Source organism: Cheilinus undulatus, linkage group 14 (genome assembly GCF_018320785.1).
Source record: "Cheilinus undulatus linkage group 14, ASM1832078v1, whole genome shotgun sequence".
Taxonomy (NCBI): Eukaryota; Metazoa; Chordata; class Actinopteri; order Labriformes; family Labridae; genus Cheilinus; species Cheilinus undulatus.
Genome location: NC_054878.1, coordinates 22,309,156 through 22,334,406, shown reverse-complemented (window position 1 = coordinate 22,334,406; position 25,251 = coordinate 22,309,156). Strand labels below are relative to the sequence as shown.

General features: G+C 38.6%; 1 protein-coding gene across 1 annotated transcript in view; it reads left to right on the top strand.

Annotated features, from left to right (window-relative positions):
• The window catches only part of nbas (NBAS subunit of NRZ tethering complex), a 313,145-nt gene that overhangs the window by 85,224 nt on the left and 202,670 nt on the right, over positions 1-25,251 (top strand). The window contains exons 25-31 of the mRNA XM_041805537.1: positions 2,029-2,202; positions 2,514-2,647; positions 11,431-11,493; positions 13,064-13,186; positions 14,674-14,776; positions 15,068-15,145; positions 15,279-15,433. Of these exons, the coding sequence (XP_041661471.1) occupies positions 2,029-2,202; positions 2,514-2,647; positions 11,431-11,493; positions 13,064-13,186; positions 14,674-14,776; positions 15,068-15,145; positions 15,279-15,433 (830 nt within the window). The remainder of the gene's footprint in view (positions 1-2,028; positions 2,203-2,513; positions 2,648-11,430; positions 11,494-13,063; positions 13,187-14,673; positions 14,777-15,067; positions 15,146-15,278; positions 15,434-25,251) is intronic.

Sequence of the window (25,251 nt, the reverse complement as noted above, 5' to 3'; positions counted from 1 at the left end):
GCAAACTTAATGGATATCTAATTTAACAGAAGTTCAAGGTTGTTATAATTGTTCTTCAAATTAATATCCACATTAAGAATCAATAGAAAGAACTGTATGTAAATGGAGTGGGGAGAATAAAGAGAACTCCAATGTTTAGCTTGTGAATAGATATCAGAATAATCCTCACATTATTTTTCCTATTAGAATCAGAAACAGATTTTTGCCAAGTACATTTATACTGACTAGAAACAATTAATAGAATACAATTATGTATTCAACTTGAAAATAAAATAGAATGAAAAAACGCACAAAGAGAACAATGAATGAGCTGTACAGTGTGCGGACGTACATGAAATAGTTTCAAAATGTAGGAGCTGGTAGTCCTTTATTTGACGTCATTTAAAATAGTGCGTGACAATGTTCAAAATTACCACCACACAAGAGGAACCAGATGGATAGGGTTGCATTGCACATATCACTGGCATCAGGCCAAAACCTTATATCTCAATTTTTTATGATTTTGATTTTTTTTTCTATAAATTAGTGCTATTGGTCACCCTTTACACTTGTTGGTGGTTTTAAACAAATTTTAAAGCAAGAAAAAGTGTCTTAAAGATGCTGACTATGACCATTTAGCATTTAATTATTTTAAGAAATACACTGTTTTTTTTCATTCCCTTAAAAGTGGTGATTTTGGGGATAGGAGATTCTGTTCTAATGCCAGCCATATAAAGTAGATCTGAGATCAATCAGAGTAAGAAATAACTGTTAAAGGTCTGCCTTTTTAAAATAATTATTTGTACTCTGTTATCAGAGAGATCACAGAGTTAAACTAGAAAAGCACTTAGAGAGCACAGACCTCCGCCATTAGCCCTATCTACCAATAGTGAAGAATCCTTTAAAAACATTCCTGGATCCAGATGGTGATCCAGATCACTCCCAAAATCTAATTCACCGATCACTCCCTCCATGTAGGGGGCTGGAGACACGGCAAAGCAAAGCATTGGCTTTGCTACGTGTGAAAGTCATGGCAGAGGGTGAATATTCCTCTATTCCTCCCAGCATTGTGAGTATTCTTGCTACAGTTCGCTGTCTTTCTCTCTGTTATGCTCCGACTCGTCTCCTCGACTGGGCATGCGTCTTTCAAACTCTATAAATTCCAAAACTTTGGATAAGTTACTCATGTCCGCCATCTCCTGGTGTAAAGTGGTAACAGCGAAGCCCTATCTCCCAATAGGACAGGATCCTTAAAAAAATTCCTGGATCCATATGGTGATCCGGATCTCTCCCAAAATCTAATCAGTTCTTCCTTACCAATTCTGATATTTCCTGAAAATTTCATCAAGATCCGTCCATGACTTTTTGAGTTATGTTGCTAACAAATGAACAAACAAACAAACAAACCACCCCGATCACATAACCTCCTAGGCGAAGGTAAAAAAAACACTGGCCATCAGCTTTGGTGTTAACTACTGACCAGCAAAGAAACCTTATCTAACGTTTATGAGTAATGACAACAAATTCAACAACCCTACAAAGAACAGGGTTGTCAAAAACATTCAAGTTAACTGAAACCAAAAATAAAAACGTAGCTTTATCCTTATAAAAATAACTAAAATTTAAAAAAACATAGAGAAAATCAACCTTTTTTTGTACACATGCAGGTTGACATGTGGTTTGTCTTTTGTAGTTGGTTTTGTAGATGGCTTATTACGTAAGATAAAATAAAATACAGTAAACTTGAATAATAAAAAATTTCACAAAACATTCCAATTTCAAATTATAAAAACTATAACTAAGTCTTTTTAAAATGTATATACTGAATTTATCTGGCAGACTGGGAAGAACAAAAACATTGTTTAAAATAAACTTAAATCAGGAGTTAAAAGACAGGACTAAATATAATACCCTCACATTAGAAATTTAAACTACCATAACCTTGCCTTAATCCTAGGTTTTAAGTAACCTTCTGGTGTCTGAAACACCTTTCTCATCCATTGTTAAAAAATGAACCTTGTCTTAACGTAAATATCTTTCCTCCTCCAGTCCAGCACCGAGCGTTATGTGAAAGATGCCTTCCAGTGGATGGTGCCCTTCCTGCACCGATGTGAGGGACAGAAAGAGGGTGCTGCTGAGTCTCTGCTCAGAGAGTACCTGGTCAGTCTGGCAGAGCGAGACCTCACCCTGCCCCTCATCATCTTCCAGCACTCCAAACCTGACGTAAGTGTTCAAACGCACAAAGCAATGACCGGGGGGAGCGTCACAGTTGGATGACCATAACACACGCACACATGCTAGCCCTTTTTGCCATGTCAGGGCCAGTGTCGTGTACCTGTGCTGTAAATGTTATATTTATGACCCCATAAGGGCACAGCCAAGGGCAGGTCTCCTGGCTATTAGAAATCATCCACCACACACACAAACACTCAAAGGGAAAGAAAATATAGTAGTGGTGTGTATGTGCACAGACTCCAGGGTCAGTGAGGCCTTTAAGTACACTCTCACCTCTCCCCTTCTCTCTTCTACTCCAGTGCCAGCAGAAGATCATCGGGGACCCAGACCAGCTGATGGCCGTGGCTCTGGAGTGCATTTACGGCTGCGAGAGAGACGACCAGCTCAGCTTGTGTTATGACATCCTGGAGTGTCTGCCGCAGAGGGGCTATGGGTCAGACACAAAAACACGCACACATATCAGAGACTTTATATTTAGATTGTAAAGCCCAGATATAAAGATGGAAAAACAATCCACTAAAACACATCCCTCCTGCTGCGTTCCCTTCCTTCCACCTTTATTCCCCCCTCCTAGGACTTCTCATAAACCAAACTATCACCTTCACTCCTGTCTTAACCTTTCTTTACCTCCCCCTTCTCTCTCTCTTCACTCTTCCTCCAAGGAGCCATCAGTTAGCCCAGCTATAGTCCATACAGTGTTTTCCACCTCCTGCTATTACTGTCTCAGTGCTCCCTCCCCCCCACCTCTTCTGTAACACAATTTATTTCATACGGCAAGAGGGCCCGTCCTTTAAGTCTCCCATGAGAGCGTGTGGGTACGCAGTGCATCTAGAAAAGAGTGAGCGATAATGAAAGACTAAAAGGAAGGAAGTGAGAGTACAAAAGAGCAAATTGTTGATAAAAATGGACCTGTAGCATGTAGTTAGAATGAATTAAAATGACTCTTTCTTAGATGGATTATTCATCCTGTGTGCACCTTAATTGGAAAATTGAACCACTACCTTAAGGAGAGTTTCCCTTTTTCCTTGGCAGTTAGCTGCAATATGGCTGCCATACTTTTTAACAATGGTATCTTGTGCCCTTTTCAACGGTCTCACATAGCTTGCTTACATTCATAGCTGGGCATAACTGCACTAAAACTCAACGTAATGGCTTTATTGTGCTACATTGAATGAGTCTCATGCGAGCAATTAATGTTTAAGTTATGCGGCTCAAGATAATCCGAAATGAATCAGCTACTTCTCATTTCATATACTGTAGACACTGAGGTTCAAAGTTTAGTTGAATTACTAACCTCTTTTTACCTTCATTAACAAGAACTAAATAACCATGTATTCTCAACAGCTTTTGTCATACTTTTCCAAGACTCGCTTACAAAATCACAAATATTCTTTTCACTTTATGTCAGCTAAAAGTTGTGAATAAAAATCTAAGTTTGTTTGACATTAGCAAGCTAGCTTACACTAAAAGTAGCTAAGTTAAGTGAAATCTGTGATATCACCTTAGACAGTTGTACTTTTTTTTTTTTTATTTTACTGTTGTGTGATTGTTAAGCAAACATTTTCAGGCTTTATATAACCTAATTGCAAAATAAATTCAGAGAAAAGTTCTTTATGAATATTTGAATTGATACCAGCTAGCTAGCTATCTAACTAGCTTAGCTAAGTAAAGTTTATATCACATCAAATGATGATAATTAGCCCTTTTATAGTTGTGTGAATGTTATGCAACTCTAAAGCTAACATTTTCAAGGCTAGATAACTAGCCTTCCACATCAGAAGTGCACGATTTTGTTCCACAAGATAGGGCTTTTTACCTCCACCAAGGAGGTTATGTGATCGGCAGGGTTTGTTAGTTTGCTAGCCCCATAACTCAAAAAGTTTTGGACGGATTTTGATGAAATTTTCAGGAAATGTCAGAAATGGCATAAGGAGGAACTGATTAGATTTTGGGAGCGATCCGGATCACCGTCTGGACCCAGGAATTTTTTAAAGGATTCTTTGCTATTGGGAGATAGGGCTAATGGTGGAGGTCTGCGTCCTTCCGAGTGCTTTTCTAGTCTTAGTTTTGCTTTTCATCAAACAGTCAGTGATAAGCCTTTGAATGTTGGTTTTACTCAAATTGGCTAGCTGGCTAACTATCAATAACTGTGTTTCCATTAGAAATGCACAAAATCTAATCAGTACAATAAAAAAACTGGTAATGGAAACACCTGAATTTTGATAAACCTCTCAAATATCCCTACGTTCTCATGAGGAGGTTTTTCAGACATTTTGATATAGAAATAAACCGCAAAAGTGCAATTGAAACACTTTTTTAGCATTTACAAGTCACAGCACGTAACCTACAGTGTCACATGACTCCGAGACAACATGGCACGGTACGTGTGGACAGAAGAGGAGATAAGACTTTTCTTAACATCGTTCTTATACCCTTATACGTGGTTTTGCCATACATCTAAACTCTGCCTTTTAACTATCATCCGTTGCCTTTGTCTTTTGTTTAAAATTGTCAAGGCAACTGCTGTAGATGGGATAATAACCGTACCGACAAACAACAGATTTTGAGTGTCCAGCTTCCTTGCAGCGGAGTCACATGAGATGAGATCTTACAAGAATTGTGAGGCTCATGCCCAAAACTCCCTTCAATGGAAACACATTCAAAGCGCAAGTGTACTCAGTCAAAATTTAAGAAAAATCCTTTTTATTTTGCGAAAAACTGTAATGGAAACCCAGTTAAGTCACTATAGACCTTTTGCTCTATAGACTAGCTACCTAACACTAAAAAGCTAAAAGCTACTGTAGATCTTTTCATCTGATATCACTGTCCCACCTTAGCCCAGAGGGCAAACGGGACATGTTTCTTACTTGATGCCAGTGCTAAATAAATACATCTATCTGCAAATGCCCAACAATAATTTGTTAAGTCCACATTTTAATGACAAAAATGTCAGTTTTAGATACAGTGCTTAACAAATTTATTAGACCACCCTAACCTTAACCAAAGTAAGATTTATGCCATAACTGCCCTAAATTAACAGCATTGGTAATTACCAGAATCATTTTTGTATGTTTCTGCAATGGTTAATTCAACAATATGTAGAAGCTCTTTAACCCAAATGATATTTTTAATGCTAAAATATAATTACTATTGTTATCCGTGAATTTTTACATTTTCTGATTTACAAAAAAAAACGAAAAAATAGTAAAGCACATTAATATTTCTTGATTAATATGTCAAATTATAGTTATTTACTTGCATTCCTGAACAGAAAAATTCGTTTTGGTGGTTGAAAGTTATGCTCGATTAATTTCTGACTTCTAAGAGAAACACAGTGAACTGGCTCAAATTTGGGTGAATTCAGTTTGAAATCCTTCATTCCTGTTCAAAATAGTAAAACGTCTAGAACTCACTGAAAATGAAAGAGTCCGCATTAAAGCACTTCGTGATGCTGGATGGTCTTTGAGACAAATATGACAGGTGGTCTAATAAATTTGTTAAGCTCTGTACCTGCAAATGATTTTATGCAGTGTTAAACAGAATTTTCATTTCTAATGTCTCGTGTGCAACAGAAGCATTGAATGGGCCAAATGTGCACGAGTGTCTCTATTTGAGACATGACCCTGATTACTGATGACTTCTAACCAGATGACATGTTGAAAACAGAAGTAGGATCCCTCTTTGTGTAACTGTCCATTAATTATACGTCTGATGAAATATTTTGACATTTTAATGAAAAAATAAACAAAAAGGTATTAAGGAGGAGAGCTACATGGACATCTAGGCTTTAGCATACTTTAACATCACTGCCTGAAAACAGAGAAACACCTCTTTCAGTCTGATCTTTACTAGTTTCTCTGTTTGTGAGTGCTCTCGAAGTGACTCAGCCTTTTGATGGAGTAAGTGACATTTGTGTTAAGTAGGCTTTTTGTCACGCTATTTTCCTGTTGAATTACGCTATTTCCGACTCACATCTCCAGTTTAATTATCCACTGAAAGGCAGTCTAGTCTTGTACTTCAGCCATTCACTCTTGCGACATACTTTGTGGAGGTGTCAGTCTTCAGTATAGTCTAAAGTTTGTTACCACTTCAAACCACTAGTAAAAGCTCTCATTCTAACACAACTGGTCTTTGTGTAAATTTATATGGATAAATTATATGGATGAGATTTATACTTGCTCGATTCTGGCAAAAATAATTAGTATGATTATTTTGATTGATGTTGAGATCATGATTAATAAACACTATTATGCATTGGCTTTATATGGCCTGCATTACCTATATTTATGGAGCTTCAGTACTCTTAACAGTTTGAAAAAAAGCAATCACTGAATATAAATGAGTGAAAAGCATACATAGGTTGAATAATGGCACCCAATAACAATGGAGAAAGTAAAATTATTTCTTTAATGTCTGAAATAACACATTTGTCAAATAAGTAAACCCATGGGCAAAATAAGTGTAATATGTGGCACAGTAATTGTTTATTTTCTATTTTCATGATTGTGAAAAAAGCCCAAATAGTAATTGAAATTGAAACTCTGTTAATTGTCCAGCACTTGACTCTATTAAAAAATGACCCCTAAGTTGTTGGTCTCTTTGTATTATTAGATGGGACACCCAGACTGGGGGACAGATTATTGATGTAGCTAGTGATGGGACCAGAGGGTGTTACAATGAGAATTTCAGAGTTAAAGTCACTGATTTGAGCTTTGGAAAAAAATTTGACATTCAACTTTTAATTTGTACTGGACAGACATGGTATGGCAAGATCAGTGGTGCCAGATTTTACTGGACATAGAGTTGTACTGTATGTCATCTATGTTGCAATAAAATTTTTTGCCATGCCTTTTTGAGATTTGCTCCTGAGTAGCATGATAAAAGTGATTGAGAAAGGACCTAGAATGGAACCTTGTATGACTCCACAATGTAACGTATGCATGTGTGTCTTAAAATCTTGCCCCAGTGAGATATTTATGAAGTGCTGTTTAACTTCAGAGTTAAGCTAGCTAAAAAAGATTATTTTTGTCAAGGTCTGTAGCATTTTTGTTTAATTTGGTGTGGTTTGAAAGTTCTCTATCTTAAAGAATTTTACTTTCACACCATTCCAGTATCATGAATGGGCACAAAAGATAAGAAAATTAGATTTTGACTTCAGCAGTATTATGGTTTTATGAAAAAAATGTAGTTACTCTGAATTATCCACAGATCTTCTCCTCATCACCTTCAACAGAAAAAAACAAACTAAACTGATATCCACTTGAAAGCACTGACTTCAATGTAGCTGCACAAAAAATAACCTAACTATTATTCACTGAAGGTATAAGTCCGGCACCAATCCTGTTCTGCTTCATGTTCTGATAGATGAAGCGCTTCTAGGTGAAAAATGCAGGAGAGGAGATGGAGGTGAAAATGCGCTAAATGAGGTGATCTGATTCAATTCAAGCAGTGGAGTGCAATTTATCTCACTGAGCACATTTACTGACTCATTTGTGGCAGTAACAGCATGTGAGACTGCAAGATATGTTTCCTAAGTCACAGCTGAAGAGGCTGCACAAAACTAAAATATTCTCTTAATCATCCTTTAATACTACCACATAGAAATGGAGGTTTTAACTGCTTAAAGCAGGATCTTGCTGTATAAAAATGTGAATGTATGTAGTATTCATACATGTTACTCTCCAAGCAGTATTTTACTTTTTCAGGCAGCCTTCCTTTCTGCAGTGGTTGGATTAGCAATGCTGCAAGGCCTTCAGCTTCACATTTCTCCCAGGAGTGATTTCTCTGGCTTACTAAGCTTCAAAATTGCCATCCTAGCGTAGAATATTACAGATTTGCGAGCTAGAGGAGAAGCCCATGACTTAATAGTTTCAACCCAATTTTCAGATTTTTTTTTTTTTTTTTTTTTGGGTGAGACAGCTTAATTAGGTCTCAATCTGCTCAGAAGAATGTAATGCATGTTCACCCTTAGAGAGTGGAAAACGGGGAAATGGGCAGGGGGATTAGATGGTATGGGAGGGAGAGACATTGAATAGGGGAGAAAAGGATATTAAAAAGAGGACGAGCAGGAGGTGGAGCAGCAGAGACGGTCAGAAAAGTGGATGAGGGTGTAGAGAAATGGATTGATAGAAGGAGATTTTGTGTGTTTAAAAATGGAAAATGCTGTACACAATCTCTTAGACACTGATGCACATATACACAGAAGGTTGTTCAATCAGGGTCAGTTCTCTTCTGGGGGGACAGGCCAGCCTGACCCAGAATCCTTTGCCTCAGGGCAAAGCATCATGGGGTTTTATTTTTAGTGGGGAATCAGAACAACCTCACAGTGGTGGGCTGCACACACACACCCACACAATCAGCCATTTATGTGTGATGTACTAGCCTAAATACACACACTCTTTAACACACAATTTTTTAAAATTCAACCACCAGGGGGCCCTTAATCAAGACAAATCAGGACAGTCTGGTTGCAGACTGTTCATCTCTTACAGGCACTTTCACAGACCATTCATTTAAGACACCGTATATGTCAGACTGGAAGTACAAGCTAAAACGATTGAAAAAAATCAGATTAAACTTCTATTTAGGGTTAGGTAACAGTTTGGATACCAAAAGTAAAAGTCTAAAACCTGACCTGCAAAACCGACACAGCTAGCTTAGCTGCTTAACTAACATAGCTAAAGCTAAGCTCCCAAAGCAGGTACATAAAGCTTTGTATCTACATTATTTACACAGCTAAGTTAGCTTTAGCTATGTTTGCTAAAGCTCATGTTGCCAAAGCTAACTTTGCCATAGATAACGTAGCTACATAGGTAATGATTCTGCGTAAGCCAACCAAGAGAGCTTAGCTCACAAGCAGCTTTTTAAGCTATTTAGATGTGTTATGTATATAGCTAAGCTGGTTTTTGCTACGTTTGCTAAAGCTACGTTTCCTAAAGTTCAAGTTGCTGAAGCTAACTTTGTTAGTGTAGCTACGTAGCTAATGAAGCTATGTAGGGATCATATCTAATTTAGCTAACCTAGCTGAAGCTAAGCTTACCAGGCAGCAATTTTAGCTATGCTGCTATGTTAGCTTTAGATATGTTTGCTAAAGCTTGCAATGCAAAAGCTTACTTAGCTACATTGGCTTATGTAGTATGTAAAGTACGTAGCTATGGCAGCTTTAGATAAGGGGGACACTGTCCATATAGCTACCTCTTAAACAGATCTATATATAAATGAATACTGGTTTAAACCTCTGAACTTTTTCTCTGTCTTATTTGTGAAATGTTTCTTCATCTGTAATGTTTGCAGCATGGTTATTTCATGAATTTGACTGCCTTAATTTGTTTATAAATAAAGCTGAATTAAAAAAAATCTAAAACTGATTGGTCAAATTACATCATATTTACATCATATCTTCTCTGAAATGTACAGTGCCTCAATTGAACAGTCTGTGAGAGTGGCCATCAGAAATGTATGGTCTGCAGTCAGACCCCTCTCAAACAGTAACAGCATATGACGAGCAGAGACCAGCGCTGCTCAGCTCTGCCTAGCTCTCCTAGCATTTTTTTAGGATGGAAGAGAAACTTGCCTTGCTCTGCTTGCCTTTGTTGGCTGGTCGACACAAATGGATCTGATAGTGCTACTTTCTGTTAGCCTGCCTCCTTTCTTGTTATTTCATAATCCTTATTACTTAAAGTAAAGCAGGAGAAGTTTAGTGTAAATGTGGAAAGTAGGCTTATTTTAAAGTTTTGTTTGCGCAAGTGCAGTTGTTCTCAACTGGTGGGTCAGGACCCAAAGATAGGTCATGGAGCCCTTTCAGTTGGCTGTGAATGTGTGGTTGTGAAAAAAACTGCACCAAACAGTCTTTGAAACTCTCTTGAAACATGCTCATTTCTTAACATTTTGTACTGTTTGAGGTTCAACTGGTTGACGAATATCAGAAATCTGGGTCACAGGGCCCCATTTAAGAGCAGATGGCTGGACCTGAGTCTGGACCAGTTGGGAACCACTGTGCTAGAGTAGCCTATAACACAGGCCTTAACCATTGCTAGATAAATAAAAGACACCCACCTTTGCAGACAGCACTATATCATTGCAGTAAACTAATGTTTGAATTTCATTGATGACTTTCCAATAGTGATGGGAAAAAAAACCTGATTAGTGCCCTTCTGGGTTCACATCGCTTCTCACAAAGCATGTATTTGCAACGCAAACCCAGATGGCCCGTTTTAACAGCTTTGCTCCTTCATTATGTGAAACTTAATGAAACCAAAACATTTGTTTCCTGTTTATTTAAAACACCTTATGGAATGTTGTTCTTAATGAACTGAGTGCTCAACTCAAAATAAGAGAAAAACCTGGTCTCTACTCAGCCTGGGAGTGCCTAGTGGGGAACTTAGGGGCTGGGGTGGGTGGGTTTGGCATGACATAACAGGTGCCTATCAGGTGCCAGAAGCTCAAAACAAGAATCAATATGAACAGCAAAATAAGCTGTTTTGCAATGGCAGAGAAGATTTGGTTTATTTTTTATGGGTGCAACCCACATACTCAGCTCTGCTGCTCATCCCACAAATGCATGTTCCTTATAATTGTGGCACCATTTGAAAAGGAAATAAACGGGCTTTCCAGCGATCTAAAATTTATTGCCAAGAAGCATTGTTATGACAAAGAAACAATCTACCAAACACAAATTTGCTTATTTTTTTGGCTATATATAACATATATATATACATATAACATATGTATATATAACACAGGAGTAGACACTTTTTTAAATTAAAGGTACTGTGTGTGAAATTGGGAATATTAACATCATCTAACAGATTCAAGATTGTGATGCTCACAATGGAAATTTTAAAAAAACATGCCGTACCTGTTATTTGGCTCCTTCTGTCTATTATGACAGTACGTGGAAAGGGCCCTCCTTATGTATGAATGAATGGTTTATTTTCAGTTTTTAAAAATAAAACAACTGATATATATTAAGTTGATTAAACACAAATTTAGATAGGCTTTCTTTTAAGTATTATGTTTCATTTGACCAAGTTTGTTCAGCTAAATGCTGACTACATTTTACACACTGTACCTTTAATTTAGTTATTTCAGTGCAAAAATTCTACATATTGTGGCTCTAAGCTAAATTAATTCAATGATTTTCATGCTCCTTATCCTCTCTTTATGGCTTGAATATGATATAACTAGTGATTTTGTTTGTGTTTCATCATCCCACAGACCAGACAGGGACATCACGTCATCCCTCCACGATCAGGTGGACAAACTTGAGAAGCATCTCAGGTACGTCCACACACTTGCACCATCTTTCAACTGTCAGCCCACCCCTCTCCTTTGTCTCCTCCTGTCCATCCTGTTCAGCCGGGCGTGCAGATTAGAGCTTAGTTTTGGAAGAAAACTAGCTACAGGCTCTGAGTTAGAAGGATTTGTTGCTTTTTTCCTAAAAGTTTAACTGAACAAAACACTGCATCACTCCAGCTCACATCCATACAGCCTTCCTTTGCCGTTAGCAGCCCATCAGTTTGGTGATTAGTGCTGCATTGCTGGGAAATGTTCACTTTTTAGTATTGCTTATTACTTCCCTCCCCCAATTACAGGCCTGATGGAAAACTCCAAAAGGCAGAGGAGACATGGATGTGCACAACGCACACACAAACACACAAATGATATCAAAGGACGGAAGTGTGTCCCCTGGTATTCAAACAGCCTCAGGCCTTCTCTCTGTTACAGGTTAAAATCACCTCTATGTCTCTCTCACTCTGCCTCCATCTCCCTTATTTTCCGTCTCTCTCTCCTCTGGGTGAACTTCCGAACACAGAGAAAGTGATAAAGAGGAAGGAAGGAGGATGAGGATGAAGGAAAAGAGGGGCCTGAAGGGAATGTTGATGATGATGATGAGGAGGGGGAGGAGAAGGCAGCAAGAGGAAAGCCTGTGTCAGAGCTAAAAGTTGGCCTTTTACAGACAAATATCCACACATATTTACATGCAGGCACACACAAAAACATGCACAAACACACCCTGGGGAGCTTGGGAAGTGTGTTCATGTATATTTTGTGCTGAAGCATTGTGACTCACATGCATACACACACTCTAACCCAGATGAATCACGCAGTAAATGCAAAGTGTCTTCTCTCAGAGCGCCCGCAGAATAAACGCTGTTTTCAGCTGCCGCCACTACCACTTGCTGCCACATTAATATGTGCATGGGGAACATGCAGACACTCCCTTGTAAATAGCAAGACTTGTTGTCTGCATTTTTGCTTACATTCACTCTCCCACATACACACACCGTGGCACCTGTTTACTATGGTAATGAGTTGCAGCAGAGGGCGAACATCTGTAGCAGCATGACCCTGTTGAGACTAGGGGGTTGTCACACTAATCCCACAGCAACAAACACACATATATACACACACACTCTCTCCCTCGGTCATATAAGACTGCAAGCATTCACACGCTCGCAGACACATGCTAACACAAAGAGTTGCTGTCTTGTTGGCATGCAGTTTATCATGTTGCTCTGCAGTCTACACTTTCTCCATCTGCACTGTGGCTTACAAATGACTTTCCACTGCCAAAATAATACAGCTTAGAGCGTACACATCCTCTCTGCTCCTTTGCACTCGCTTTTGGAATTTTGGGAGTTTATTTTATCCCTGTTTCTACTTCTTCTTTGGCTTTTCTTCATGAAAAACCTGCCCTGCCAATCATCCTTTCCTCCTTGTTTGCTCAGAGAATATGCTTGAGAAGTTTTCCTGGTTTTGTGTGAGTTTGCATAACTACTTTCATGGTTACCCACTGTATGACCCTAGTTATCACATGAATGCATTAATTAATGCTTTTCCTTTATAGTGTGGCAGAGGTTCTGGAGAAACACGGCCTGCAGAAACGTATTTCATATGTGAAGAACAGCCAGAACAGCGAAGAAGAAGCCCACCAACTCATGGTGAAACTGTGCCGCCACACTGGCCGCAAGTATGGATATATAAATTTCATTTAAGAAACTAGGGCCTTCAAAAGATTACAATTTTTGGTCATGATTAATCTCAGGATTTCTCTGGTTAATCGCATGCCTTTTATTAGGGCCCGAGCACCAAAGTTGCAAGAGCCCTATTGAAATTGGTCAGGTTCATCGTTATTTATTTTTATTTTTTTCATCACATCCCCTCTTAACATGCCTTAAAATGTTACCCACCCAAAATAAGGTTTATGCCACAGCTGCCCTAAATTAACAGCACTGGTAAAAATTGGTAAAACCAAAATCATTTTTTATGTTTCTGCAATGGTTAATACACCAATATGTAGAAACTCTTTAACTGAAATTATATTTTTAATGCTAAAATATAATTCTTATTGTTATCCATGAATTTTCAAATTTACTGATTTACAAAACAACTGAAAAAATAGTAAAGCACATTAATATTTCTTGATTAATATGTCAAATTATAGTTATTTACTTGCATTCCTGAACAGAAAAAATAGTTTTAGTGGTTGAATGTTATGCTTGATTAATTTCTGACTTCTCAGAGAAGCCCAGTGAGCCGGCTCAAATTTGGGCATAAAAAGGTGAATTCATTTTGAAATGCCTCTTTCCTGTTGAAATGGCAAAATGTGGAGAGCTCACTGAAAATGAAAGAGTCTGCATCAAAGCACTTCATGATGCTGGATGGTCTCTGAGACAGGTGGTCTAATAAATTTGTTAAGCACTGAAGGTTTCACAAATGGCCCTCAGGAATTCCCTCAATAGGGCCACCCTTTGTGCAAAGCCTCAAAAGGGACTTTCACCTAGAGTTATGATATTTGTTCAGCAGATTCATCTCAAGATCTCCAAAAAAGTCTCTTGGAGCAAAACCCTACCCCCAATAGGAAAGCCCCAATTTTTGAACAAACAAGCAAAAATGTAGGTGTTTTGGGCCTGTTCCAGGGGTTGTACTTGATCATACTAGTTACATTTCAAAATTCCACTTTTGCATTCGAAAATGTCTTGTGTCATTTCAGTTTTTCTGCTGTCTTAAACTTAAGGTAATTGCCTTCCTTGTTTGGATACAGGCCTACTTTTAGAGGTAGAAAGCAGATTTTAACATCGATTTGATCATGGAAAAAGGGACTTGTTATGGATTGAAAAGGAAATAAGGGGACAGTCAAAAGGTCAGTGTTTGATATCACAAGGCATAGAAGAATTTTTGACTTGTCCACTGAGCTCTCTGAGATTTTTTTGCTCCTGAGACATTAAGGAGCAGTGATGGCCTTGATGCCATCACCTAGATGCTGATGTCGCTTTACCAAAGTGTGTTGAAAGGGACAGTAACGCATGAAATGAATCAGCATTAAAAAAATGGTGCACTAATTGTGGATCTTAATTTATCATGATAAATCTCATTAATCTTGACAGCGCTATAAAAAATCACAAATATCTCTAAAGATCCCGTAAGTATCTTAAAATTAATTTTATGTGTGGGCAGGAATCCACCTGTGAGCGAGACAGTGTGGAGAGGTCTACTGCAGGATCTGCTTGACATGCAGCAAAATGTCTACACCTGCCTGAAAGCGGAGACATGTCACCAGGTACCGCACCCTAACCACACAGCAAAACTCAATTATCTGAAATAATGTGATTTATACTAAGATATGTTCACTCACACAGGAGAACCTGTTATAAAAGGTGACAGAGTGTCACATTTCCCACCTTGAAATACACTTTGGTCCAAAAATGACACGCAGAGCTGTGCTGTGCGTTTCCAACTCCTGTATCCTTATATTCAGAGCTCTGCAGCGCATCTTATCAAACAAAGTTATAAACTTTGCTCACTTTAACTCTGAGTTATGTCTCCTGCTCCGCCACTCTGACTGCTGCAGGTCTTTGTGGAGTCCCTGCTGTGCTCCAGCCGTGTTGAGAACGTACGCTTAGCAGGGCAGCTCATGCACTGTTCCAAGGTAAATGATGTCAGACTTTACTATTTTCAACTCTGGACATTAAGATCTTCAAACTTTAAACCACACATACTGAATCTGAATGCTGCTTCTGCTGTTATTGTTGCTCTTTAAATTTTATTTTAATGTTTACCAGGACAACCAGGATGTTCCCGTCAGCTTGTCCTTCCGTGGTAAAGGTTATGCTCTGAAGGTGGCCTACAACAACAGCGTTGAGTTGGTTTTGGCAGCTGCTAGAGAATATTTCAACTCTTCCACAACGCTGACAGATTCATGCATGGATTTGGCCAGGTGAGGTGGATAATTATATGAGTTTTTCTCTACCTGACAAGGTGGGAGGCTTGCGCCTCATTAGGAGTTGAATCTCACAACTGGAAGGTAGGGGATTTGATCCCCAGCTCTTGCAGGTGCATGTTGATGTGTCCTTGAGCAAGATGCTTAACCCCAAATTGCTCCCACTGCTGTGTCAGTTGGGTGTATATATGTATGGATATCTATGGGGGCATATTAGATAGTAGTTAATACTGATGGAAACTATACCCAACAGCCTTCGCCATCAGTGTGTGAATTTGGAGTGAATAGGAAGGTGTGACCTGCAGAGTAAGAAGTGCTTTGAGCAGTCAGACCACCAGAAAAGTACTATAAGTACTCCAGCCATTTACCATCAATTTGTTTGATATGAAGACGTTTTCTAATATACTATCTTTTTAAATGGTACACTCTCCACTATTTTAACTTCCTTTATTATCACATAAGCACTGAACTGAGGCTTTAGACATGCCCATAGGAGAAGAGTGCATCCATCAAAATTACAAGCAAACTTCTACACACGGTCTAAATTTCACAAATTGTGGCAATACTTTGATAATGCATCATAGGTCTGAAGAATACTGAAAACAATGGTATTATAATAAACTGTTAAATCATAAAATACTGGATATTGTAACAAATAGTCACATGAAAATTATGTAGGGTTTAATAGGGAAATAAACATTTGAATCATGCAATCATAATGCTATTACTTGATATCTTAGCCTGCGTTAATCATAGACATGCACAATATGACAGAACATGATGTTTTACAGCAATGTTTAACATTGTGATAGGGATAGTAAGTGGAATAGATCTAGTAATATTGAAAGGTCTTTAATTCCTTTAACTGTAGCCATCCAAATCTTCGTCACAAAGGGCAACTGGCCTTGATTGGGGTTCTTGAAGACATTTCACCATTCTTCCAAATAGCTTCATCAGTTTTTATGTGACTGGGGCCAAAGCTGGAATTTATAGCCTTTATTGCTCAGGTTCACAGCTAAGTCACCTGGGTCACCTGAGAGTCATTAACAGAGTCACTGATCTAGTTTCAACCAAGGGTGTGTCCTCCTGGGCATCTTCTGGTTTGCCAGGTCTGCATGATGTTAGGTTCTGTGATCGTAATGAAATCGTTGTTTGGATTGCTGTTGAAAGAATCCAAGACTGTACTGTATGTAGAGGACAGTTGACGTCTTTGTCTGCCACCTCTTTTCATGTAGGCTTTTTTCAGCTCAGCATAGATGGCCTCATCTTCTCTAGCCAGTATCCTAACATTGCTGTCCTCAAAGCAATGTCCTTGCCCACTTAAGGTATCTACGCATTAAAAGGACTTCCCTGAGATGTTAGTGTTCCTTCTTCTTGCCTTCCATCTTTGTATGTATTTCTAAACCCTATGTTGCAGAGTTCTGATGACACCTAGCATACAGTGGATGCTGGGAATCAAGCAGTAGGTACTGGTCTGTGTGGGTTGAGCGTAGAAGTGTACAGGAAAAAACCCTACATTTGGATAACCAGGACCTGGATGAATGAAGACTTACACAGACATTTAGCTGTAGCTGTTTGTCACGTTTCTCCAGTATCCACAATAAATCCTAAAAGCATCTTTCACATTTGAATTGTAATCTGAGTGTATCTGATTGCAAGCTTAGACTTTGTCTTACTGCATAAAAATGGTAAGAGAGCATTCCCCTGGTATGCAGGCTCTCATTAAACAAGTACTATATATGTACTAATGCTGAGTTAAAAGTATGGGTTCAGACCTTTTAATGTGTTTATTTGGAATGTTAATATAGGTTGTTTGCAGTCATGTGTTTACTGAATGTCCGTTGGGGGTCAGGAAGTGGAGGACAGCCTTTAGGGATAAATGGGCACAGAGGAAAGTTAGTACTTTACAGCTCTAGATGGCCCTCTACCCTCCATCAGGCTAGTTGAACACATAAAAAAATCCCTCACAAATATGCTTAATTAAAATGGTTATATACTATCAACCAAAGAAACCTTGTGGGCTGAGCAACCAAGTAATGATGAGCCCTTCATGAACGAGCCTGTGCTACAAAACGTCTCTAATCCTAGCCACGGTTGTTAGCTGCAGTTTGAGCTCCAGTTTCCTTTCCTACATCTTTGGTTGTTATTTAATCTGCATTTAAAAAGCCAAACGAATCCAAAGGAAGAGCCATTTGGGAGCCAAACAAACAGCCCTACTGAGCTGAGTCAAATTATCTAAATCTCTTAAAAGAGACACATTTACCGTCACAATGAGCCTGACTGGAGGTTGGTGAGGGGAACTTCAGCTGAGGAAACACGGGTCAAACCAAGTTTAATGTGTAAAAGGTGTACTGTACTTAACAAAGCCAGACAACTATGTGGAAAACCATTTGTTCTTGTTTTTTAATGTGTGAATATTTCACTACTTTTGGGACACAGAAGTAGCTTAAGAATTAAGAATATTTTTTTCTGCACTTTGAATGCTTAGAGTAGTCGTAAACGACTCAAAACATGGCCTTTTAGGTAGCATTTCTCTATGTAGAAAGCACTTCTTGCTCCCCAAGCAGTGTTCTTCGCTGCTGCGTGATGTCATCTGCAAGACCTTTACTGCAAGTTTAAGTTATTAAAAACAAGAAATAGCCATATCTCGGATGTCTAGGACTTGTATTTATATTCCTGTAAAATTCTGATATCATGGCAACACCACACAGGACCTTCTGGGATATCTTAAGGCCAGCTCCTCATTCTATGTCTAGTTTTCATTAAATCTACTTTTGCTCAGAGTAATGATTAATGTGAGACATGAAGTATTGAAGAAGTATTGAACAATAAAACAATGGATATTTTTTTCCATTAACTATGAATCAAAACATAAACTTTGAGCCAAGTTTAAGTGTTTGTATGTTAGTGTATGTATATTTATGTCTGGTTATAGATCTCAGAGGGAGGCCATTGGGTGTCCAACCTTACCGTCTGTTCCTTGTGGGGAAGTGGGGCAGTAATTGGGTCGTCATTCATTTATAGTAACTAATACAGAAGCCCCCTTCTGCATATGCTTGGACAACATCATCCATTGTAAGACTCCCGCTGTGTGTAGATGTGTGTCTGCTGCATGTGAATTTGAGATATGAGAGTGGAAAGTAGTCTGCAAACATGTACGTGCCTGACGCTCTGAAATTAATAGTCTGTACACACAGGCAGCCTGTGTCCTTAAGATTAAAATAACTGCTCCACAGACACACATTTTTCTCTAGTGTGCTAAATACCAAGGACACTAATGGACAAGTACACAACAGCTCCTACCTGAGTCCTGAGAGGATGAGGTCAGTGACACTGGGTTTAATCAAGGACAGAAAAAAAAGCAAGGGAATTACCCCCAGTTACAAGGGTGATCCCATAGGATCAATCAGGACAGACATAGGAGATGCTGTCAAGAAATGCAACTCACTTACAGGCACCAAGTAGTTCAAACACACTCAGCAGGTCTCAGATGCTTTAAGAAAATTGTTTAGCCTTTCAGAAAAGGAGAACCTCACGTTATTTGATACTTTTAAGCAACTTTTTTGCACATTTTGTGTTAAATGAGTTTACTATTCAACTGAAAAGTCAAAATCTCACTATGTATTTTCAATGGTAAGCCAGAGTCAATAAGTGTCCTCAAATACTGAATAATGCTGTACTACTGTCCGCAGGCACACAAAACTTATCAAAAATCCTCTCTTTAGTGAGACAGAGAAAGAAGGCACACACATTTCAAAAACTATTATGCAGAAAAAATCATGGAAGTCTGAAATAAGTTCCAAGTGTTTTGTTTGCAGTTTCTCTCCACTCTTATCTCGCTCAGCCTTGTATGAGAAAGAGAAAGCAGAAGCAGAATGACACAAAAGTAAAGAAGAGAAAGCAGTGATTGCGTCAGTGCGTTTATTTTCAATGAGCTGGTGGGCCACATTTTTGGGTCACAAATAGAGCAAGGTCATAATGATGATGTTCACTGAAAGCTGCTTCCAAATGTAGCTTGTGCTCTCCTGTGTGTATTTTAATAGGAAGGAGATAAAAAAGTAGGATGAAAATTTAAAGTTGGACAAATATGGGAATTTGTATGATACCGTTTTCAAATTGCTGGTGCCAAATGTGACATCTTATTAGAACTGTATATCTTACCTTATATCTTGTGTGAAAATATAGTGCTTTGAACAGATTTTCGTACAACTTTAAGGATAACTGACAGCAGTGAAAAAAGTTTAAGACTGAAGCAATGAAAGGAGGTTATGCTGACTCCAGACTGCAGTGAATATATTGATTTAACCTGCATTTTGTCTTTAAGGGAGCATCATATTTTTTCGATTTTGTGATTTTTCATTAAGTCATGATGAAATATATCAGTCATGTTATATTTCTCCTGTGCCAGGTACCGTCATATTGTATCGTTTGACATGTCTTGTCATTGTCTCTCATTGCTTGTATCATATTGCATTGTATCACATATCATGAAATGCCATGTTATTGTATCGCACCGTCTTAGTAAACCTTGCTCTGTTGAAGGTGTAATTATGAATTGTACTAGGGTAGGTATAAGGGCAAGAAGAGCGCCAGCCTAGTACGGTGGGGTGAGTTCTAGCCCCAGTCAGGGCACTTCACCCTAGCTCGCATTCTCACGCCCATTTGCTAAGCCTGGGTCTGTTGAAGGTGGCAAGGCTGGTTGGCCATGTGTAAGGGCAGGTGAGCAAGAGATGTCTCAGTGTTGGCATGGTGGGCGTTGAGAGCTAGCATGGAGGGGGGGTGGCTCTGGGACGCTGGAGATCACTGTTCACCCCTCTGGAGATGTTGTAGGACTAACTGGACAGAACACATATGGGGGAGGGTTCCCACTTGACAATCCTGGCAAAGTGCTGGCTTCTTGCCGCCCATTGGTCTGCACGGTTGACTTGTGGAGGCAATTAATAGCGAATTAGGGATTTCTTCCCGGAGTGCTGATCATCTTTGTAGGGCACAAGTATCTTGTGTTTATTCAGCATTGCTTTGTATCATATTGCATGGTATTCTGTCCTATATATATGTCATGTCATCGCATCCTATCCTATTGTATTGCATGCCATGTCATGTCATCTCATCAAATGGCATCCTATTGCACAGCATGTTATGTCACACATTGAATGTTGCATTGTTTCATATTATATTTTACTGTATCATATTTTATTGCATCGTATCTTATTGCATGTTGTCATGTCATCACATTGTATCGTATCCTTTTGTTATATCATGTCATGTTATGTCAGTGCATCGTGTTGCATCATGTCATATCCTATTGTATTGTTTCGTATCTTATCATGTCGTATTACTTTGCGTCCCATCCCATCTAATGGCACTTACATTTCTGGCAGAGTGTATGCTAAGAAGTGTTTAGTGGCTGAAATGAAATATTTTATCAACATCTTTTCTAAGGCAGTCTTCACACAAACACACTCTCACAGGCCTGCAGACTCTTCACAGTGAGAGTACATAATCAACATGCCCTCTTTCTGTCTCTCATTCGCCCGTCCACAGCCCTCTCAGTTCCTCCGCTCTCATTTGCCAGGATGAACCTCTTGTTCCTGGCGAGAACACCAGCCATGCTCAAAGAGTAGGAGGCTGTGTGATGAGCGTTTCAAGTGTGTGTACTCTTGTCTGCTAACAATATCGAGTAAACTTGTATGTTTTGGGCTGCTTTCATTACACTGACAGTTCTTCTGAGGCACGTCATCTTCTCTGTTAGTCGTCTTTGATCACAAACTGTGAGGGTTCAAGAAAACTCTGGGTCAGTGTGTGTTTCGTCATTGAACACACAACCTGAGGACAAGTTTCAGAGCTCCCCTTTAAGCAGTCTTATTTCTCTTTCTTTAGGTGTGATTATTTATTTTTGCATTAATCATTCTCCCTGCCCTCGGAGTCTCTGCCGTATTTAGCTTCTCTGTATAATAATGTGATGATAAACTGGGAAAATTACAGAGCACACCCCATCTGAAACAGACACATACACTCAAACTTTGAGTGTGCTGTTACGTATGCTAAATGATGTGCTACATAATCCTATTAAGGGTAATGAGTGTGGATTGTGTTGCAAGAGAAAACTCCCCAATCGTAGATCTGTCAAATTAGTCTAGACTTTGTAAATAAATCCATTTTGGGTATTCTCATGTTTCTCATCACGATGTTCAAACTTTATAAGCCATTAACATAATTTTGCGACAACTCTAAACTCTGTACTTAAATAAGTAAAAGTCATGAAGTCATTCCTACTTAGAATATCACACTCCTACTTTGTAATCTATTCTGACAGTACTGCTGGCCTAAATTAAAGTGAGAGTATCAAAGCCAAAGTCCCTATATGTAAAATTAAACTACTAACAGGACTCTGTCTAAAGGTATTAAAGCAAGGGATGTTAATTATGATTGTAAATTAAACAGATTTGTATTCAGACTCTCTTCCAATCAACTAGCTTAAAAGTAAGAAACACTTATGATAACATGCATTATTGAAAACAATTTATTAAATATGTCTGCATCTCTGATATCTGTAGCCTTATGTGTTCTTCAACTTTGCTTTCTTCTACAGAGTAATTGTTTGGCACATTGCAATGTGCATGACTCTGATGGTAAACAGTGTAAAACTGACTTACATTAATAGTGCTAGCACCACCAGCTTTTTTTTCCTCCCCACAGATTAATGTCCACTTACACATGTACATACTTTCAATGGTTATTTGCCAATGTACCTGTGCTGCTTATGGCAGATGGATGCCTTATGACTTTGACTTAACATTGAGTCCGTACTGTGGGTCTATCAGACTGGGGACTAGTGGGGCTTTTCCACTATAACTTTTGGTGAGCCCAACCAAGTGGTGCTGATTTAAGTTTCCATCACCAGTTTGGCTGCGCCAAGAATGGTGCTGCTCTGGATCAGGGCCCAAGCGAGCCAGCCTCGCCTTCAAGCATGCCGCACTGACGTTGAAGTTGGGTGCGTTTTGCCGGGGGGAATTACCTCTGCTTCTGATATTCTGCCCTCTGATGACACATTTGTATCCCATGGGGAGATACGTTTTGTCCCTGCCTCTGCTCAGACTAACTACAACTCTGACTAATGGTGGTCTATTATTGTGAATTGTATTAATTTATGCTGTAGTGTAATATAGCCCTTTTCAAAATATAAACCACTTTTCTTAAAACAGAAGTACCTTTTTATTAGTAATGTTATCTGTAGGGCTGGGCGATTATGGCAAAAATCAAAATCACGATTAATTGTATTTTCACTATGGTTATGATTAATGAATGATTATTCCACCCCCAACCTCCGACTGTTTGTTCTGTAAATATTTGTATAATTTTAAAACAAACAACTGAAAGTAACAGGCACAGATTAACATTTTATGGTTGTTTATTGAAACATTTGAAATCAAAACCCACATCATCTGTAATGAAAATGTTTTTTTGTAAAAAGTCAAATTTTTCCAAGAAAAGGGGAAAAATTGAAATAATTGACACAGCAGGTTTGTGTTGTTTAGAGACTCTAAATGTCGGTTTCGATTATTTTTCGATTGATTGCCCAGCTCTAGTTAACTGTTAACAATGTTGATGGAAACACTGAACTAAACCATTAGGAAATGAATGTTAGACTTCATAGCAAAGCCATGATCTGCGCGAACATCAGGATACCAGAAAGTAAAGTAGAAGAAACTGACATAACTTTAAGTGAAAAATAATGAAAAAAATTGAATGGGGTTGTGAGTGGGAAAAAAAATGGGTGAAAAAGAAGTGGTGAAAAGAGGTTGAAACCCAACAAAAGGGGTTACAAAAATGCAAGAAAAAGGTTGGAAAATGGTGAAAAGTGGTTAAAAGTTGTGAAAAATGGCATGAAATTACATAAATGGGTAAATAAAAGGTAAATGTAGGTTAAAAGGGGCAAAAGAAGTTGCAAAAATAGCCAGATAAAGTAGTTACAAGGGGTTAAAAAGTGGCAAGAATGAGTTTAAAGTGGAAAAATGTTTGGAAGGGTGCTATCACCAATGCTAATGATACAATACACATGCATTGATGTCATCAATAAATCACAACTGTGGCAGGGAGGCAGCATTGTCGTTCCCAGTCTCAATGATTACCTCTGCCAAGGAGGTTATGTGATCAGGTGGGTTTGTTCGTTTGTTCGTTTGTTAGCAACATAATTCAATAAGTTGTGGACAGATTTTTTATGAAATTTTCAGGAATTGTCAGAAATGGCATAAGGAAGAACTGATTAGATTTTGGGAGTGATCCGGATCACTGTCTGGATCCAGGAATTTTTTAAAGGATTCTGTACTATTGGGGGATAGGGCTAATGGTGGAGGTCTACGCTGTTACCACTTTACACCAGGAGTTGGCGGACATGAGTAACTTCAATCCCAGCAGCATTTTTGGGTGTGTTTCAAAGTTTTGGAGTTTATAGAGTTTGAAAGACACATGCGCGAGAAAGACATTGAATTGTAGCGAGAATACTCAAAATGCTGGGAGGAATAGAGGAATATTCATCCTCTGCCATGACTTCCACTCATCCTGTGAGACCATGGGTGAGACTGTCAGTGACTCTGTTGACACCGACAGGCAATGCTTCCACCATGACAGTCCACCCATAGCGAAGCCAATGCTTTCCCTCACTGTGTGTCCACCTCACCGGGGAGGGGACAATCGGCAAATGCCGTGGTGGGGAGCACATGGGGATGGCTCCAGGAATTTTTGAAAGGATTCCTCAATATTGGGAGATAGGGCTTATGGCGTAGGTCTGCGCTCTTTGGGTGCTTTTCTAGTTTTACTAATGAATTCACTAATTAGGCTAACATCATCGGAAGCATTATCTTGCAACAAATATTAAATATAATATATGTATATATTATATATATATATTAAATATTATATATAATATATATATATATATATACATACATATATATGTATATGTATATACATATACATATATATATGTATATATATATATATGTACTTCAAATGTATTGATTCATTGCACTTTTTTAAGAACATAAACACACTTTTAAGTCTAAAGTATTTTAAGTCAGAAGGGTTATGTCCATGTAAAGTCATGAGTTATTGGTGTAAAAGTCTAAGGGCTGCTCTATGTTTAAAATGCATACGATACGGACAGAACTCTCTGTTCGTGCTCTGCATTCATTTTATCCATTTTTTGTCTGTCATCTTAAAGTCTATAGATACGACCCAATGTAGCAATAACACCACCAGTCATTGGGGCAGTGTTGAGCAATGTAGCCAACAGTTCAACCCTGAGTAGCAAAACACAGCAAAACACAGCAAAACACAGCAAAGAAGAATCCTTTGCAAAAGTGCATTACTTTTAAGTTGAGTTGTAAGTCCTTGTGTATTGTTGAGCTATTCATCATCAAATTCCAGACTCGAGCGTGACTCAAGTCAGAGTCATGTGACTTAATTCTACATCTCTGGGGTTAGTTCAAACAAAGAGTAATTCTGCTGCCAACTAACAAGGCAAATAGTGTTTGATCTTTAAGCTGACTGATCACCATCTAGCAGATGTTGTTTGATGGAAAGAAAACATCATTTCTTTGTATTTCTTATTCATTAAATAACAACTAGTATTCATTGTATAGAAAGTGTGGATGTAGCAGATTTGGCCTATCCTTGCTTTAAAGGAGAAAATAATTTAAGAAATTATGTTCCTTCACAACGAACATCCCTAAGCCATCCCTCTTCCCTTAAGGCTAAAAGTTAGAGTGGGGGGTTCAAGCGAAAAAGACATGCATGAAACATGCTTGAGTCCT